At 55.8% G+C, this 18,143-nt stretch overlaps 3 protein-coding genes across 3 annotated transcripts; all 3 read right to left on the reverse strand.

Moving 5' to 3' along the window:
• Window positions 1–3,554: 3,554 nt before the first annotated feature.
• On the reverse strand, window positions 3,555–6,164 carry LPMP_342950 (ATP-dependent RNA helicase, putative; the record flags this gene model as incomplete). The annotated part of the gene is made up of 1 exon (XM_010704419.1): window positions 3,555–6,164. The coding sequence occupies one exon, from the start codon at window positions 6,162–6,164 to the stop codon at window positions 3,555–3,557; it is 2,610 nt and encodes an 869-aa protein (XP_010702721.1).
• A 1,537-nt stretch (window positions 6,165–7,701) lies between these two features.
• LPMP_342960 (hypothetical protein) lies at window positions 7,702–9,510 on the reverse strand (the record flags this gene model as incomplete). Its single annotated transcript, XM_010704420.1, has 1 exon — window positions 7,702–9,510. One exon carries the CDS (start codon window positions 9,508–9,510, stop codon window positions 7,702–7,704), a length of 1,809 nt encoding a protein of 602 aa, XP_010702722.1.
• Window positions 9,511–12,009: 2,499 nt separating this feature from the next.
• On the reverse strand, window positions 12,010–17,313 carry LPMP_342970 (hypothetical protein; the record flags this gene model as incomplete). Its single annotated transcript, XM_010704421.1, has 1 exon — window positions 12,010–17,313. The coding sequence occupies one exon, from the start codon at window positions 17,311–17,313 to the stop codon at window positions 12,010–12,012; it is 5,304 nt and encodes a 1,767-aa protein (XP_010702723.1).
• Window positions 17,314–18,143: the final 830 nt, after the last annotated feature.

An 18,143-nucleotide genomic window follows, 5' to 3' on the forward strand; every position in this document is an offset into this window, starting at 1 on the left:
CAATAAAAGGGAGGCGGAGATGTGAGTTCGCTCGGAGCACTGCAATGCTCAGAAAGACGGAGTGGGCGAAAGGACGCACGAGATAACACAGCACATTACACCAGGGGGAATCACCAACACAGAGAGACGAGGGAGACCAATGAAAGATGGGAAAGCGCAAGGGAAATATCGATGTATTCAGAGAGATGACGCGATAGCGCGTACAGTAGGCAAAGCACCTGCGCGAGAGGCCCTACTTTTACGCGTCCACAAAGGAGAGAGGGGAGAAGGACATGAGACAGTGAGAGCGAGAGATTTTTTGCGGAAGACCAGAAGCAATACGCATACATGAGTACGCAAAGTCGAGCACAATGCGATAGCTGCGGCTGAGGTGATTCCCTTGACAAGATGGATGGGAGGGGCCCGGAGCTCAAAGCACCCATGTACTTGCAAGAGGTTGTAGAAACAAGGGAAGGTGCCAGAGCTGGAGCTCAACGCGCCGAGCAGCCAGAAAACGCAGAGGTGGAAAGAGAGTGTGTCACTCCGTGCCAAAGAAAGCCTCCGGATGAAGAGGGGTCGCCTTCAGCGCCCTCTGTTCGTTTCGAAATCCTCACAATTTCGCTTGTCTCGCCATCCAGTCTTTTGACTTTTTCATGTTTCTTTACCTTTTTTTTCCATTTACCTGAAACAGGATTATAGGCTCTTGGGTTGCTTAAAAGTGAAGAAACACACGCACAGACATAGAAAAAAAAAAGACAGAGTGGAAAAGAGGGAAAGGAGAGCGAGGATGAGGAAACCCCCTCCCCCCCACTCATGCAGAGATGAACACGTAAAGTCCACCTAGTACAAAATAAGAAACGGAAAAAAAACGATGAGCTTCCAGTTGCAGGGCTGATAAAAAAAGAGAGAAGTGGTGTCTGGGAGACGAGCTGCTCAATTGCCTTCGTGGATTTTTTCTGATACTGTTTGTTTAGACTTCATTATCGTTTCCTCCTTTTTCTCTCTCAGTGACCCTCTCCCCCGAGGTGTGGATCAGCAAGTGTGTGTCTCTCCATTTTTTTCTTTCGCGCGCGCGCGTTTGCTTGTTCGATTGCTAGTTGACCCCTTCACGTCACGCGTACGCCTACGTCTCTCACATGTGATGCTCTTTTCGCCTACCTTTCGGTCAGTCATTCAAATCACCAGCTGGGGCGCCGAAAATACACCGTAAGCAACAACAAAGAGTGTGAGAAAAGAGGAGGCCAAGAAAATGATCGGCAGAGATAGCAAAAGGGAAAGGGAAACCCACACCTGAGAATGTGTCAGCGCGCATAGAGGCGCGCGCGCACACTAAGTCCATGTGCATTCCTCTACAAGCTCAGCAGCACTGCACATGAAGAAGAAGAGCAACAAAGAAAAAGAAAAGTGGTTGAGTAACTCAAAAATAAATGGTATTCGATTCTATTGCTGCTATTCAGTCTTCTGCAATTTCTCGCGCCCGTTTCCGACTCAAACTTGCTGTCTCCTTTCCCTCGTTTGTTTCCTTTTTCTTCCTCATTCACTAGGCCATTTGTTTTGTATCCTTTTGCAGAAGAGACATACAACACGTAGGTAAGCGCAGCTGTGCAGCCGCATGTTTGTGCATGTGCGTGCAGCAGCGGGTTTCGTGCAAATACAGAGGTCGCTCAAAGACACGACGCATGCGGGCATAGAGAGTCATAAGAGGCAGTGAAGTACGGAGCCATTGAAGCAGCTTGGCACCTGGTGAGAACGTAAATGCACGCCATTGTTAAAACTGCATCACGGAACAAAAAGACTCTGAGAGAAAGAAAAAAAACGGCGGAAGTGTTGGTGGACTTTGGACACGAGAACAGACAAGTTTTCACGACTTCCGTCGTACAGCGTACTGCTGTTCAATGATGATCTTGCTCTTCATACTTTATGCCCTCCCTCTTTCACCGAGCCCTCTGCTGCGTTACAAGCAACGAGCAATTTAATGAAGACATAAACCACAAAAAGAGGTGGAGAAACACACATGCACACCTTCCCTCTCCCGACACGCACACACACACACACAGACTCGCAAAGTAGAGAGCGAAATAAAATGAGTCACATAAGTGACGACCAACAACAGAAGATGAAAAAAAAAGAGAACAAAAGACAATACACCACCGCCTTGTGTTCGTGTGTCGTGCCTCAGCAGGTGTGTGGTTGTGGTGTTTCACAACCAAACAAGTCAAGAACAAAAATGAGAGCGCATGCCTGTGTACCAGAGAGGAAAAGAGAAAACGAAAAAACAGATGGAGCTAGACAAACGAGAAGCAAAAAGACAAAGCGAAGAAAGGGAGGGGGAGAGACACAACACGTTATGTTAAGTACATTTCAGAGTTTATCTGTTCGCTTGTTTGTGGTTGTTGTTTTTTGTTGTTGTGGATCCTTCTCCCCCCCTCCCCTCGTATTGAGGGTTTTCTTCTGGCGCTTCCTTGGCGGGCACCCTCCCCTCCCCTCCCCCCTCGCGGCAGATCGCATAGAGCACAAGAAAGGGATCTTTTCGCTGTTGTTCGATCCGGTACTACGGATTGATGCACACCTCATCTCACCAGACATGCATGCATGCCTGTCTGTGGACCCTCAGTCAACTTTGTGTGCTTCTTTTTACCTCTCCGTCAGCCACAAAAATGGCGGTGGTGGTGCTGCTGCGAGGGGGTTCCCTTCACTGAAGAGTAATCGTTCTTCCCTCACACGAGAACAAAAAAAAAACTCAAGACACAAAAAGAAAAGGAAGGGAAAGAGAGAGAGAAGTAACTAAATAAGATCAAGAAAACAAATAGTACTCCCTCCCAGTGGTGGCGAAGGGGGAATGTGCATAAATGAACTAAAATCGACAAAGACATACACCCGCATACGCACACACACACACACATACAAGCCCGGTGTGAGAGTCGGGGGCACACACACGTGTGTAGGCATGTATAAAGATCAAATTCCTCTTTCAAAGACACAGAAAGCGAGCAATAGAAGAACATACTAATAATAAAAATAAAGCGCACCGTCACCGCCACACCTACGCCCACCCACACTCCTCTCCTCGGGAGCAACAAAGACCAACCGCAACAACACAAGCATCAGCACAAAGTAAAATGGCTCCATTCCTACACAAGCGTGCGAAACACACACACGCACACACACACACACACACATGCAGAGAGCCCCCCAAGGCTCTGGCAAATAACATCTGCAGTGCCATAAACCGAAGACAAAATGCGGCACGAACAGAGAAAGGCAAGCTAGCCGAGGGTAGGAGAGAAAACCAGAGGATTGGAAAACAGCTCCTGGCACACAGCACCTTCACTGCGCGGGTGCCAAGGAGAACGACCACTCATAAAGAAGCGCAGACACAAAATAGTAACGACGCACACAGACCGAGACACAAGTACAGCAACCTTCCTCAGCTAATACAGTGCGTGTTGATGAGCAGTGCATACGAGTACACGTGCCTGTATGTGTCACATACAACTCTCTTCTCCATCCAGCTACACCGCAACGTGCGCATCAAGAGAGGAGGGTCAAAACTGCCTCAGCACACTTTGAACTCCTTAAAAGCCACCGTCATCCATACCGCAGCCACGGCGACCACCGCCAGACGGAGCGGAAGGACGGCTGTCACCCCAGGAGCCGCCGCCACCACCACCGCCGCGACCGCCGCTGCCGCCTGAACGGTGACCGCCACCGCCACCACCACCACCACGACGACGACCGCCGCCCCCAATGTCGCGAGACAGCAGCGCCTCACCTTCGACGAGCTCCGCCTCCTGCTGGAACCACTTCGGGATTTCCTGACCATGCTCGGAGAAGTACTTGTGCAGATCGAGCGCAAGGCGGCGGTTGTTTCGGTTGTAGAAAGCAGTTGCGATACCCTTGTTACCAGCCCGACCGGTACGACCAATGCGATGCGTGTAGTCGTCCATCTCTTGCGGCAGGTCAAACTGCACGACGTGTGCGACATCAGGTATATCCAATCCACGAGATGCCACATCCGTCGCGACCAGGATGGGCGTCACCTTCTGCTTAAAGTCCTCCAGGGCCGCCTCACGATCCTGCTGACGACGGTCTCCGTGGATCGTAGTGCTGCTGATGCCCTCACGGTGCAGGCGGCGGTTCACATCCTCAGCCATCTTCTTTGTCTCCACGAAGATCAGCACCATATCGCTCATCTCGTGGCCGTAAATGATCTGCAGGAGGCGGTCCATCTTTTCGTTGTCCGGTACGTGCTCGATCGTCTGGGTGATGTTCTTCGTTGTGGACCCGACGCGGCCGACTGTGAGTAAGTAATACTTGCGGCGAAGGTAGCGCTTGGCGAGGTTGAGAATGCGCTGTGGGAAGGTGGCACTGAACATGAAGGTCTGGCGGTCATCAACGGTGGGCATGTCGGTGTAGCGTGACGCGACGAGCTCCTCAATCTGCTCCTCGAATCCCATCTCCAACATGCGGTCCGCTTCGTCGAGAATGAGGAACTTGATAGCGGAGAACGAGAGGTACTCCTCATTGAACATATCGCGCAAACGGCCAGGGCAGGCAACCAGGATATCCTGCTCAAAGCGTTGCGGGTAGCGAGTTCCACCGTACACGACGTCGTAGAAGATATCTGTGTTGAAGGTGAGCTTGCGGACCTCGTCGAAAATCTGCACGGCCAGCTCGCGCGTCGGCGCCAGCACCAGCGCGATCGGGTAGCTCTTGCGCTGACGCGCTGGCGACACACCGTGAACGAGCATGTACTGCACAACAGGAATCAGAAAGGCAGCCGTCTTACCAGAGCCCGTCTGCGCACACGCCATCAGATCGCTACCAGCCAGCGCGACCGGAATACCGTATCGCTGCACAGGCGTCGGTTTCTTGTAGCCGCATCGCTCGATGTTAGCAGCCAGCGCCGGCTCGACAAGCAGGTCGGCGAAGTCCTCCACAGGCTTCACATCCCGTGGCACCATCTCCACCGGAATACTGTCGTAGTTGTCCAGTGAAATGCCTGTCTGACGGTGGCGATGTTCAAAGAGCTCCATCACCTTAGCCTCGTCGTGGCAATTCCGGCGCAGGTGCGAGGCACGTGTGACGCGACGAATGCCCGACTGCGTCTGCTGCGGAGCAGGCGAAGGCACACCCTCTTCAACCTTAGCGGGAGCCGGGGGAGATTCCCGCGGTACCGTCGGCGCCTCTGTCGGCGCAGGTAAGGAGGTCCACGCGTTGTCCTGAGCGGCGCCGGATTCTTCCATGGCGTCGTTCTCGTTACGGAAGGAGCGGAAGTCACGGCGACCGCCACGACCACCACGTCCGCGCGGGCGGTCGTAGTCGAAGTCGCGGCCATAGTTCCCACGACGCCAGGGAGCGGAACTGCGACGATAGGGGTCACTGCCGCCGTCATCGTGGTCGTCGTCCTCGTAACCCCTACCGCAGGCACGGTCACCACCCTCGGCATAGTCACCCTCGTCGTCGTAGTACCGGCGACCACCGCGACCACCGTAGCCGCCACGACGGTAGCCACCACCGCCATAACCGCTGTCGTAGTTTTGGGAGTAGCCGCCTTCTTCGCCCTCCTCCTCAGGGTCACAGTACCGGCGACCACCACGACCACCGCGGCCGCCATAGCCACTGTCGTAGCTGCGGCCACCACCACGGTAGCCACCACGGCCGCCGCGGCTGTAGCCACGGTCATCCTCGCGGTTCCCGTACTCGCATGGTGCCTCACAACTCTCCTGCGCAGGAGCGACGACACCGCCAGTCTCGGCAGGAGGGCTGGCTGGAACCCTCGTCAGGGCGCTTGCAGGAGCGCTGGTGGGAGTCAGGGTTGTGGAAGGAGTGTTGGCACCAGCGACATCAGACGTCGCCGGGATGGCGTTGTCCTCGTCACGGGTTTCACGGCTCGTCCAGGTGTTGTAGGAGCCACGGCTGCCGCGACCGCCGCCACGGCCACCTCGACCGCCTCGGTAGCCACCCCGTCCGCCTCGGTACTCCCCACTGTCATCGCCATTGGGGCCGCCGCCGGACGGGTCGAAGCGCCAGTTGTCCGATCGGTGAGCTCCGCCCCTGCGGCCGCGCCCACCACGTGAGTATTCGCGTCGGTCGTCACGGAAGGTGCTTACTTCATCACCTTCCACGGCGCCATATCGTTGATACTCAGTGTCGGAGGTTTTCTTATCGCTGATATAATCCATAAATGCACTCGGGTTCGATCTGCGCAGGTCGTAATGGGACGTTTGTGGGGTGGAGGGTGCAAGATGCGTAGCAGGTGAGAAACAGCAGCACGTGTGTGGGGGGGGGGGGAGGGGGGGGAGGGGGATTAGAGAGATGATAAAGGGCGTGGTGCCGACACCGCGTAATCCGAGAGAGAAAGGGGGAGGGAAATAGCAAGATGCATGGGGAAGGAAGCAGAGAAAAGAGCATCATAAACACGCAGAGTAAACGTACTCGATGAGAGGGCGCAGCACCGTCCTTGTCCACGCGGTTACACTTGAGCAGACGACGACAATCCCACAACCCGAGAGAACAAGCGACAATCTGTGAAGATGACCAGGAAAGGCAGACGGACGTACGACTATCTCCCTCTGGCGTTGTGTTCTCCGTTCCATTTCCCCCTCCCTTGGCACCGGCGCCACACAAACACCCACTTTTGCCGTCGTTGGGTTCACTAGTTACAGAGAAGGGCGGCTGTGTTCTGAACACTCGCACACGCATCGCCTTTCTCGCGGATGACTTGGTGATTCGTACTGATGAGCCGCGATGAGCACCTTCATTTTAGCCGCCCTCTTTGTTGGTTTGGATGTGAGTGTCCCATTCTGCACGGGGCGGTGATGATTTTGGCGCCTGCAAATGTGAGCAGAGATCGAAGAAAAAAAAGAACACGGCCTTCCCGCACTCTCTCCTCTGCCTCACCGCAATCGCTCGCAAGCGGTGGATACGACGACTGATTGTTGCTGCAGTTTCTTTAGAGAAAAGGTGCCCTCCTCTTGTGTCTGCATCATTTCTATCTTTCTTTTTTTTCCCTTGGGATCGCGCCCTTTCGCGGTTCAAAATGAGCGCGGAGAAAGACCACTCGTAAACGCAGTGCACGTCTGCACACAAGCATGCAGGCATCAGCACCACCACTGGCACTAGCACAGTTAAGTCAAAACAAGGTGGCTAGAAGGGGAGAAACCCAGTGAGTTGCTATATGTGTCTGTCTGCGATAGGTGAGCCGCCTCACTTTCTAGAAGACACAACCCCGCCTCGCATCACAAGGAAATACAAGACAAACAAAGGGGAAAAAACCGCTCAACCAACATCTTAGTTTCTGTTTCTCTTGATCGGGTCCAGAGAACGCCACTCGCAGCCTATCGCAGTCCATTGGGGGTTCAAAACAACCACACACCTTCTCGATTGCGGTCCTCACACGCCTCCCCTGTCCTTACCTCTCTTTCCACTCATCGTGATGCCCTTGTCTCTGTATTTCTCCGTCCGCGTTATCTTACATCTCTCTTCATACCGCGTTCGTTTGCTTTCCATTTCGCACAGCTACATTATTTTATGGTTCAAAGTGCGCCGCTGTGCGTAAGTCTTCACAGAGCACTGAAGGAGAAAGAGAGCGCGGAAGTGATAGTAGCGGTAACCGCATCTCACCCTTCGCTTCTCTGCCGTCCCGAGCCCACACCTTTGTAAACAGTGGACCAGCGTCCTCAAAATACCACGCCGCCACATGGTTCTTCTCTTCAGTCCCTACTCGCTAATGGGTGCGGCATCCACATGCAGGGTATCGAGTGTCTGCTGGAACACTGGCAAGTCTCGGTCCCAGCTGTCCACAGAGGTCATCCACCGAATAACCAACACCGTCGCCACGCGGGGCAGCACGTACGTACGGCAACGGCAGCCCTCGCGCGTCTCGTGAAACATGGCGCAGCCAATGCCGCTGATCTCCGTCAGCGTCGCTGAGCCTGCCGCCACATCCCCATTGGTGAAGTGGGAGAGAACGTTGTGTAGAAACTCTTTGTCATCGCTGGTGAGAACCTCCCAGGTTTTGGGCATCTCCACAACGTACTCGATCGTCATCCGCGGTGCCATCTCGTCCTCCACCGCATCGCCCAGAGGATAGTATAGGATTGTTGGCAGGTCTGTGAGCCACGGCTCATAGACAACGGCTGAGCGTGGGTGAACTGAAAAGAGAACACCAAACTTGGGCTGCACGTACACCGTTGTCACCACGTTTGTGCGCCCGTGCGACGACGCCGGCAGTGGTCGGCCTGTCAATACCCCGAGCGTCGCCTTGGCAACGGGGTTGGAGACGTCGGTGGCAGCGGAGGCCGCCCACAGCGTCGCCGCAGCAGCTTGCGGGTTCTCGAGAAGAGCAGCAAACAGTTCCGCAGAGACACATATCTCCACGCGACTCTCCGACATGAAGGAGGACGGTGTAAAGGAGAGGGTCAAAGTAACCTCTTTCGGCTCGGCATTCTCTTCCTCCGTGGAGACAGTCTTTCCATCTAGGGACGAAGCATCGGTGGGCGTTGTGAGAGACGAGGTCACGTACTCGCTCCACACCGACCATTCCGACGGCACGCAGAGCTCCAGCTCTTGCCCCTCCCGCGTGTACACCACGCGGTAGTAGCCGCGGTGGACAGCGAAGGATGTGCCCGGTGTGCGAGACGCGAGCTCCGAGGACTCGTTTCCGAGTTTGACGAGTGGCACACTGACAGTGGCGCGTGCGATGGCCTCTATGACGTCAGAGAGGCCCGTCCCCTCAGCAGTCGTAGCTGGGGTAGCACTGCCAGTCCGCTTTCTGCCGCTCCCCTCACCTCTTGAGGGAGTTCTCGCGGTCAGTGACGATGGGAACACACCAGCAAACCCGCCCAGAACCGCTATAATGATGTAAGGGCCGTTCATACCTGCCAGGATGAAATAATCATCATTGACTAGAACGTGAGAAAATGTACGCGGCAGACTGCTCTGCCTCCTTTCCCTGGCCGTACCGGCGGCACTCTCGGGGTCCGTGGCCGCCGGTGGCGCAGCATCTGGTAGAGGACTCCACTGCCCCGGGTTCTCGGCAAGACGCTTCTGCAGCACCGGGTGGTGTGCCAGTAACTCAGCAAGCAAAACCTCTTCGTCCTGCTGTGTTGTGAAGAGGCCTTTTGTACACCCGGCATAGCTGCAGAAGATAAAAGCGGTCGGCTTTGCGGCCAAGTTGTCCGCCTTGCTTTGCTTCGACCTCTCCGTGCGTCCAGCACGTGCGCTACAAGAGTGTCGCTCCACCTCGTGCATCTCGCTCGGCAGCACTAGCGGAATGGCGGCGCAGTGAGGAGGGTAGAAGACAGGCGGCGCGACGCCCCACCCAGCGGGTAGGTCTTCTGGACGCACGAGAACAGGAAGCACAGTGTGGCTCAGCGTCTCGGCAAGCTCATCGTGCGTAGTGTCCCCCGTCGTCTGATGAGCTGACCGACGCTTCTGCTGGCCCCGGCGGACCACCAGCGCGAAGAGAGCAGTTACGACGACGACGCCGGTAACCCAGGCCTTGCGGTAGTTTGGCCTCCACTCCATTGAACAGTTTCTCTCGCCTACGTGAGAATGTCCCTCCAACGCCCCTGTCGAAGCTCTTTAGTGCTGTCGTTGCAAAAAAAAAAAAGGGGGGGGGCCACAGGGCTCCACGTTGGCTGAATCCAGAGCGCTCTTGAGCTTGAAAAAGAAAGGAAGAAGGGTGAACGAGTGAGACTCCTGTGTCGCGGGACGAGATTTGCTACAACGGTAACGCAGGCTCTAAAGTTCCAAGAAGTGAAGGGTCACTCGAAAAAGAGAATGAGCGAGAGACGTCCGCAGTAGCGAAAAAGTGTAACCCCAGAGAGAAGAGAGAGGAAAACACAGTATAGTTAACCGCCCGATCAGCGGAAAAAAAATTGAGCGGGAGTGAGTGTGTAGGGCCCAGCACGTAAATGGACGTCAGCGACAAGCGCCGTGCCGACGGACACAGGGTGCACACAGACCCTCTTCAATGAAAGGGAAAGTTGTGAGAATGGCTTAGAGCCGTTAGCGAGTCCAAGGGGGGAGGACACCGAAACACCGGCCACGAGAACGAGAGAGAGAGAGGGGGAGGGTGACTAGAGAGAATTTTTTGATGTGAGAAGCGTGGGAAAGAGAAGCAGAAGGCGCACTAAAACCGAAAAAAAGAAAGACGACTGCAGAAAGAAGCGAAGGCAAACGATTACGTAGGAGCACGTACACCTGGAAAAGCCGTCAACACAAGACAGAGAGACTCAAAAGGGGCGAATGTGAGAGACAGAGGTGAAAAGAGAGGGAAGAAGGTGAGGGAGGGGGGGGGGCTTTGCTGAAGTCCCGGAGTTGCGTACGAAAGAAAAGTCAGCGCACTCACACACTAGGCTGCGATATATGTAGATGACTAGATATGAGGAACAAGTGTCAGTCTCTGGCTTCGTGTAGGGGAGATCGACGGAACGGCTTTGTGCAAAGGCGGAAAGGGGGGAGGAATCAGCCGTGGATTGTCAGCAGAGAGATGAAACGATCCAAAGGGAAGAAGTCGGGGGAAAAAAAAGAGTGGCAAAGGAGAAGAGCGAAGAAATGTGTGAAACAAACACGCACACGCGCGCATAAATCGGAGACACGGACACAACTGAGGCCCGGTGTGTGGGAAAGGGGCGGTGAGTCTTTTGTGGGGGGGTATCGCTGCTATGATGCCGAGCGCCAGTGACAAGGTGTACCCCTGTCCTCCTGAGAAGTTGGGCAGCGCGTTGGACAAAAAACAGTGGGGTAGCACGCAGGTGCGCAACGCGGTCGCTTGGACAGAAAAGAACAACGGTCGAACGATGTCAGTGATCAGAAAAGCAGACAGTCACACGCGGACACATGCGTAGCAGGAAATCACCGGGGGTATGTTATGCTGGTCTGAAATGCAAAAAAGGTGGAACGAGAAGATAGAATAGCATAAATGAGCTAGAGCGCACGCTCTTGACATCGATCCGTGGTTGTCATCGTGTATTGTTGTGGCCGTAATGATTGGGTTTTGAATGCGGTCAGGAAGCAAAGAAGGGAAGTAGCACAGAAAGAGAGTGGAAGGGGGGAGAAGTGCGCCTCTGATACGAGTGGCATCTCAGTGAACGCGCGAAAGAGTTAAGGCAGTAGTGCCGGACACGCGCGAGGAGAAACTGCTGCTGGTTGTATGGAGCAACGCTCAAGTGATCACACGCAGGAGTGCGCTGCCTTTTATGAGCAATGAGAAAAGAAACTAACGTCACTCGCAGAGTATCCCTCTCCTAACAGGAGCGCGTGTGCGGAATGACTCCTCTAGCACATGCTTGTGAGTGACGAAGATTCTGCTTTACTTTTTTCCTTTTTTTAATGGTGTTTCACTGTGCCGGTGGCTTCGTGTGCAGTCGCTGTCCAGTATGCGGTCTACACCAACTCGAATCCCTTGTCCACAGTGGTTCAAGTTCCAGCAGTGCCCCACAGCATGAAAAAGAACATCAAAGAGAAGAGACACTCACCTTTGATTCAGTGATGGGCAGCGGGGGAGTCAAGGGGGTTGGGGGTAAATGCAACCGCGGTAAGGGAAGAAATGGATAGTACAAGTCGAAGAAGAGAAAGGGCGGCTAAATTACAAACGAGTCAGATGAGGAAGGGTACCGTAGGCGAGGGTGTAAAAGAAAGTGATAACGTTCTACATAATGCACAAGAGTATTGGAGATGACAGGGAAAAGAAAACGAGAAGCAGCGTTACACGCCTGTGAGACAGATGAAGAGCACTGGCGGTAGTGCGGTGGTCCGCACACATGAATACCCATGCATAGGTGTATATGCGTATACACATTCGCGTCTCTAGCTGTGGTGTGTGCTTGTGGGGAGGGGGGAGAAACGATAAAAGAGTGTTGTCAGGAGGTCAAAAAAGAAACGGAAGGAAAGGACAGCGGAGCCATAAAATGGAAAATAAAATGACAGCAACCGTGAAGCACAACAATGAGCGCTGAGTGAGGAAAGGGGGCAGAGAAGTGGACAGGTGCATACACACACACACACTGCTTACGCATCGTACTATCGGTGCAGTCGCCGAAGGCACTGATGGAGTTCACTAGAGTACATCTCCAACGTCGACACTCCCTCAAACTCACTGCTGTACGCCAACATAGGCGGTGGGCGTAGAGTCTTCGCAGGGACGGATGACAGGGCTCGCTCTGTAATGCCCTGGAAAGACGAGTGCACTGCCACGTCATTTGTAGTCGAAGAACTGCACTTTCCATCAACATGCGTCCAGCGGGCCTTCTTGATGGAGTGAGGCGCCTTCATACGGCTATGATGTCCGGGTGCTGACGACTGCGTGAACGGCACTCGCGGGAGACGCTCGTAGCGCTGCAAAGCGATGTCGGTGGCGAAATTGGGTCTGATCCTTCCATGAGCTTGCTGCAGTTGGGACAACGGCTTTTGCTTCTGTTGATGGACCGCTGCGCTCTTATCCGCGTCAAGAACGGGGGCTGCCAGCGCACTTCCTGAGATGCGCAACGCTAGCGCCGGGGAGGTAGCATTACTAATGCAAAACGAGCCGTTCACGGTGTCACAGTGGCCGATGGCTACCGAGTCTTCCCTGACGCTGAAGGACAAGGTGCTGCAGCTTGGGCCTGTCGCCCTCCCTGCGGCGTCGCCTTGTGGGCGGTTCAACGTCGCCACGTTAGCTGTCAAGCTCCGCGCACCGCACGAAGGGGTTGTACCGTCTTCTAAAACTGCAGCGTCTGTGACTGCCGGCGCTACGTCTGCTGCTGCGGCCGTACGCACTGCATGCCAGGAGACACCGCCAGCTGGTCCCAAAAGAAGAGGCTTTCCTGTCACCTCTGTATTGTGCGACTTGCTCTCCTCCACGTTCACCAGCGTGTTGTGCGAGACCGGGGGCACCGGTGCCTGGGGCTTGATGCTCCGTGACTTTCGCATCCCCATCAGGTCACGCTTCTGCCAGTCTGTGATGTAAATGTGCATGTCACCGCCGCTGACGGTGGGGCATGTCGTACTCAGGACGGCAGAACCGGTGCTGTGTGGGTACTCACCCTCCTCGAGGGGATTACCGGCGGGCAACGAGGTGTTGTGTGGGAGGGGTCCCCAACATACAAGCACGTCCTCGGCTAGCGCTTGTTGACTAGATGGTAGGCGCGGCAACGGACTCAAGAAAGTGCTGCAGCGCTGCGGTCTGCCGCTGCTGCCGCGTCGGGTCTTCAGTCGCTGCATGTAGTCCTTAAGCACTGTTGCTGGTCTGTCGTGCCTCGACGTCACGGTCGCCTCCAGGCACGAGTGCCTGAAGAGGTGGCTGGAAGTTGCCTGTTCCTGGCCTACACAAGACCTCAGTGGGTCAAAGCCCAACGATGTGAGTCGTGGATTTGACAAGGTGGCCGAAATGTCGGTCACCTCTTTGCTCTGCGGCGACAGCGACACCGCCCCCTGGCCCTCCTCTGTCGCAGCCGAATCCTTGCCTGTGGTGTGGTGTGCGCAGCAATGCGGCTGCGACACCCCCGTGAGGAAAGCAACGGCACTGTCGTCGTTCAAATCTTCGTAGCGCGGCAACGGAGGCAGACTGAACGTGTTGTGAGGAGGCAGTGTACTAGCGGCCTTGGGTCTTTGTCCGTCGAGCACCCCACTCAGGACCATCAGGTCTTGCGTCAGCGTTCCCTGGCAGTGCCACGAAGCTGACAGTGCTCGGTCCGCGTGATCGCGTCGAGAAGGTAACTGCTCGGCCGACAAGCAGGCGACCTTCTCTCCCACACTACTGTCGAGGAACCATACCTCGTGGTTGTAGCCGGAGGTAGCGAGCACGCCACGATCGTCAAACCACCGCACACACACCACGCCGCACCGATCACTGCCGTGCTGGGTCGTTGTCGGCATACTGCCATGATACGCGGAAGCTGGACGTGCCTCTACACCTGGCTCTGTGGTGGCACTCTGGTTCACATGCACTTGCACCGACCACACCAGTGTGGGGACTGTTAGGCCATCGCCGGCATCCAGTCCAGTGGATTCCGTCGCGACTGTCAGCGAAAACGCTGGCCGACTCGCGTGGGTGCATCGGGGCAACCTGTAGGCTTGGAGGAGGGGGCACATGCGATAGGTGTGTACGACGCCCTCAGAGTCGCCGAGGAACAAGTGATGTTGCCGTCCGTCGTAGGCCGCGGAGGTGAACTCGACGGATGCGGTGGGAGTTGCTGCGATCCCAAGCCAGTCCTCGCCAGTGGGAATGTCGTGAAGCGCGTCCGCAGCAGACTTTCTCATGGGCATAGAGAATTCCATGAAGGCCGACGTGGCATCACCCGCAACCACTGTCGAGTCGGCTGAGGTTTCCTCAAAACTCGACTTGGTCTGCTGCAGAATGGAGGACCCGTACTGCGATACACGCAGCCTAGGCGTTGCCGGCCGTGACGCAACATAGGCCGAGCCAGGACGAGAAATGCAGGCGATCTTAGGCAGCGTAGTTCCAAGTGGCAATGGGCTAATAGCAGTCGCGTACAAGGCGTCGTTGCCGCCAGTGGTTGTGGCAGCAGTCATGTGAAGACACGGTGCCATCGCTGGTGACTGCATTGGCAGCCGCCCACGCGTCGTTACCGCTCTACCAAGGCGCGTCCTCTCCACCATCCCCATCGATGCACGCTCTGCCTCTATTGTGACCGCTGTGCAGAGTTCAGGTGTGGGATGCCGAGGATGGCAAAAGACGCTGAGCAGTTTGAACCGCTCCACCACTGGCGCGCATGACCAGCACCGGCAAACGCCGCCGGCATGCACCGTAACCAAAGCTGGGGCACTGCCGAGAAAAACCAGATCCACAAGAGCGCCGTACCCGGCAAGCCTCTTCGTAACCGGGGCATCCATCCACGCCTGCATATCGTAGATGTACACGGTGTGCTGCGCATCCGTCACAGCGACGAGCCCAAGCTCCTCCGACACCCGTAGTTGGCTCAAGGGCGACGGAGAGACAGAGATGGTGACTGAGAAAAGGACCTCCTGATCGTCCTCTTCCGATCGAACCAGCAGCGCTCCGTTTGACGTAATCGCGATCCACGTGCGCGAGATGGACGAGTAATGCATCTGCTCCACCACCGCCGTCGAACCCCCCGTGGTGCCAGAGCCGAGAGAATTGCCACGCCACCAGACTGTTGCTGTGGCAGACGTGCATTGCGAGGCATCCGACGCGAGGTCTTGAGTGGTGTACGAGACCACATCCCCGTCGCACAGCGAAATAAACACGCGACTCCCAAGTTCGTCGATGCAAACCGCCTTGATATCGACGCCGGCCTGCAATACGCCGGAGAGCGCCGTCTGACTCACCACACCGCGACGATGCCCATGCAGGCCATCCCACACGCTGAGTCGCGTCGCGCCCTGCACCAGGAAGGTGCGGGTGCGAATATCATATATGATGTCGTAGCACACCTCTTCCTCATCACACACAAGTGAGTTGTCGCGACCGCGCAATCCCCAGGAGACGATGGAGTTGACAAAGCCGCAGAGAAGCTCCTGCGTCGACTCGCAGTAAATCAGGCTGTGGCACTGGGGTCCGCCAACGTAACTCGCCTGTCCCGTACCTGTCGGTAACAAGGAAAGCAGTCCCAGATTGACAAAGAGTCCTGCAAGATTGCCGGTGAGCAGTCCGCTGCTGGGGTGCACTGCGGTACGCGTTTTGGTTGCCGGCACCTTCGCCTCATCTGCCGGCACAGTACAAATTGAGCTGCCGAGCCGCTGCGGTACGCGATTTCCCCGGAACGACTGCACACAACGTTGCGTCGATGCATCCCAGACCTTCATGACGCCCTTGGAGTCGGCGCTCACCACATGGTCAACTGCCGCCACATAAATGAGTGCAATGATGCATGCGACGGGCTCGCCGTGTCCAGCCAGGTCAAACGGCGTGCCAGGCAGAGTGCCGTGCGAGTGCGCCTCCCACCAAAGCAGCTGGCGCCCACACGAGGTCGCCGCAACAACCCAATCGTGCTCTGGGACGTACACGAGTGTGGTGAAGTGCTCATTTACCATCCTACCAAGGTCGGATGACTTCCCTGTGAGCAGAGAAGTGGCCACGAGTCGCCCGTCAAAGCCGCACGAGTAGAGATGCGCTCCGTAGAGGCAGAAATCGACAAGACCACCGGATTCGCGCGTGTGCAGGTTGGAAAAGGTCTGCACCACCTTGAACTCCATCCCACCGCTGTGCCTGTGAGGGGCAACGACGCGCAGTACGTGGCCGAAGCTGTTGCCGAGGAAGAGGGTCTCTGTGTAATCGGCGTAGGTGGGCGACTCCCGCGGCATCACCTGGATGCGACGCACTAGACCCTCCACCAGTAGCGGTGTGACTGTCATGGTCGTGACGGCGTGCGAGAGAAGGGAGAACCAGCCACGCAGTAGTCGATCGTCCGAAGAGTAGCATAAGAACAAGTCACACCCATCCAGATAAGAAACAGCGGAGGGGCTCACTCCTGGGAGCATCTCCGGTGGTGCCGAGTAGACACGCTCGAGGGTACCCTTCGAATAAAGAATAAAAGAGCAGCTGCGGGTAGAGGCGAAGAAAAGCGACTTGTGTCCGGGCAAGCCGTCGAGAAAACGAATGAGTGCAAGATCCTCGTCCTCGTGAACAACCGCTACAGCGCGCCTGCGTATGGCATCGTTGTCTTCGCCGGCGCGCGTGCGACATGTCTGAGGGACACCCTGGACGTCACGGTAGTAACGCTTGAATGTGGGTGCCTCGGTAGTAGTGTCCTTCTTTATTTTTTGCTTCTCCTGTGAGCGCTTTGATTGCCCTCGCAGCAGCCGCGAGAAGGTAAACCGATTCAAAGTGGTGGTACTGAGCCTCTTTCCTGCCGCATCGATGCTCGCCTCGGCAACCAGGTAGTTCACTAGTTCCTCCCAGGTGACACGCTGTTGATTGTGGACGTCGATGCGGTTGAAGAGGTGTTTGATGGGGTCGACAGAGCGTGTCGTGACGCCAGCTAGTTCCTGCCGAGTGCGGATACGGCGGGTTCGTTCCGACTCCCGATTTGAACTGGTATCATCGAAGGCGGCGGGGGCAGGGACCACTGGGGCGCTGGAAAGCGCTTGTGGAAGTTTTCCGGGTGCGTATGGGGATGCGGAGGGCGAGGAGGCAGAGATGCTGCAGAGAGGCAGGGTACATGAGTGCAGCAGAGCAACGTTCGCGTTTATAGCTTCGGAAAAGCAGGGGTGTGGTCTGATATGCGGTTCAAGCAGCTGTCGAAATTCTGCATAGGAGACCCCTTGTGGAAACGCGGCCCACTCTTGCTGGAGGGTGACAAGCGAGACTTCGCTACCGAGGACAATCGCCAGACGTGGCACCGGGCCTTCCTGCGGTGCACGCATCTGGAGAGAGTATTCCCTCAGGTGCTATGACGGGAGCCCCAAGAAGAGGAAAACAAACAAACAATGTGCACTTTGTTACCGCGTAGACGTGAAGAAATACGTGAAGGCGGCAAAGCGCGAGGAAAGTAGCAGGCCAAGAAATGTATCGGCGGTGTAGACATGAGCCTATGTTGAACAAACAACCACCACGACAGCACAGAGGAGGAGCAGGTAGGCAGAGAGAGTGAAAACACGCGAGACACTCAGTGCCGTCCCGCGCACATAGAGTCGCACCCACGCAGATCGCAGTAAGAAGCGCTGGTGCGCCAGAGCTGAACAGCAACAACAGTATCGAAAGGAGGCAACACACGCATCGATACGATTCACGATCGCGCGCTACTGCCGCCGAAAGAGAGAGACCTGCCGGTCAGCTGCATTGATGCTCACACACACACACACACAGGTATATATATATATATGTGTGTGTGTGTGTGTTACCCCTCTCTGCCCCTTTCCTCTAACGCAGCTGAGAAGGCAAACATAACCGCTTGTCTTTGCGCCTCTGTTTGTTTTTGTGGTTGTTGTTGGTGGGCATACTGTGGCAGCACAGACGCACAGGTGTGGATCTGGCCCAGTCCTCTTGCGGTGGGTGTTTTTTGCCTTTCTTTCTGGCTTACATCTGTCGTGCTTGAGCGCATCAAATCCACTCCTCGCCGCGCTGGCACAGCAAACAACAAGAAAAATGGGAGGGAGTCTTCTCGAGGGAAGAGGCGGGCGGATGCGGTAAGGAGGAGCGTGACATGGAGAACCGAAAAACCTTCCCAGGGAGAAGGGAGGGGAGGAGGAACAAG

The sequence above is a fragment of the Leishmania panamensis genome (assembly GCF_000755165.1).
Source record: "Leishmania panamensis strain MHOM/PA/94/PSC-1 chromosome 34 sequence".
Lineage (NCBI taxonomy): Eukaryota > Euglenozoa > Kinetoplastea > Trypanosomatida > Trypanosomatidae > Leishmania > Leishmania panamensis.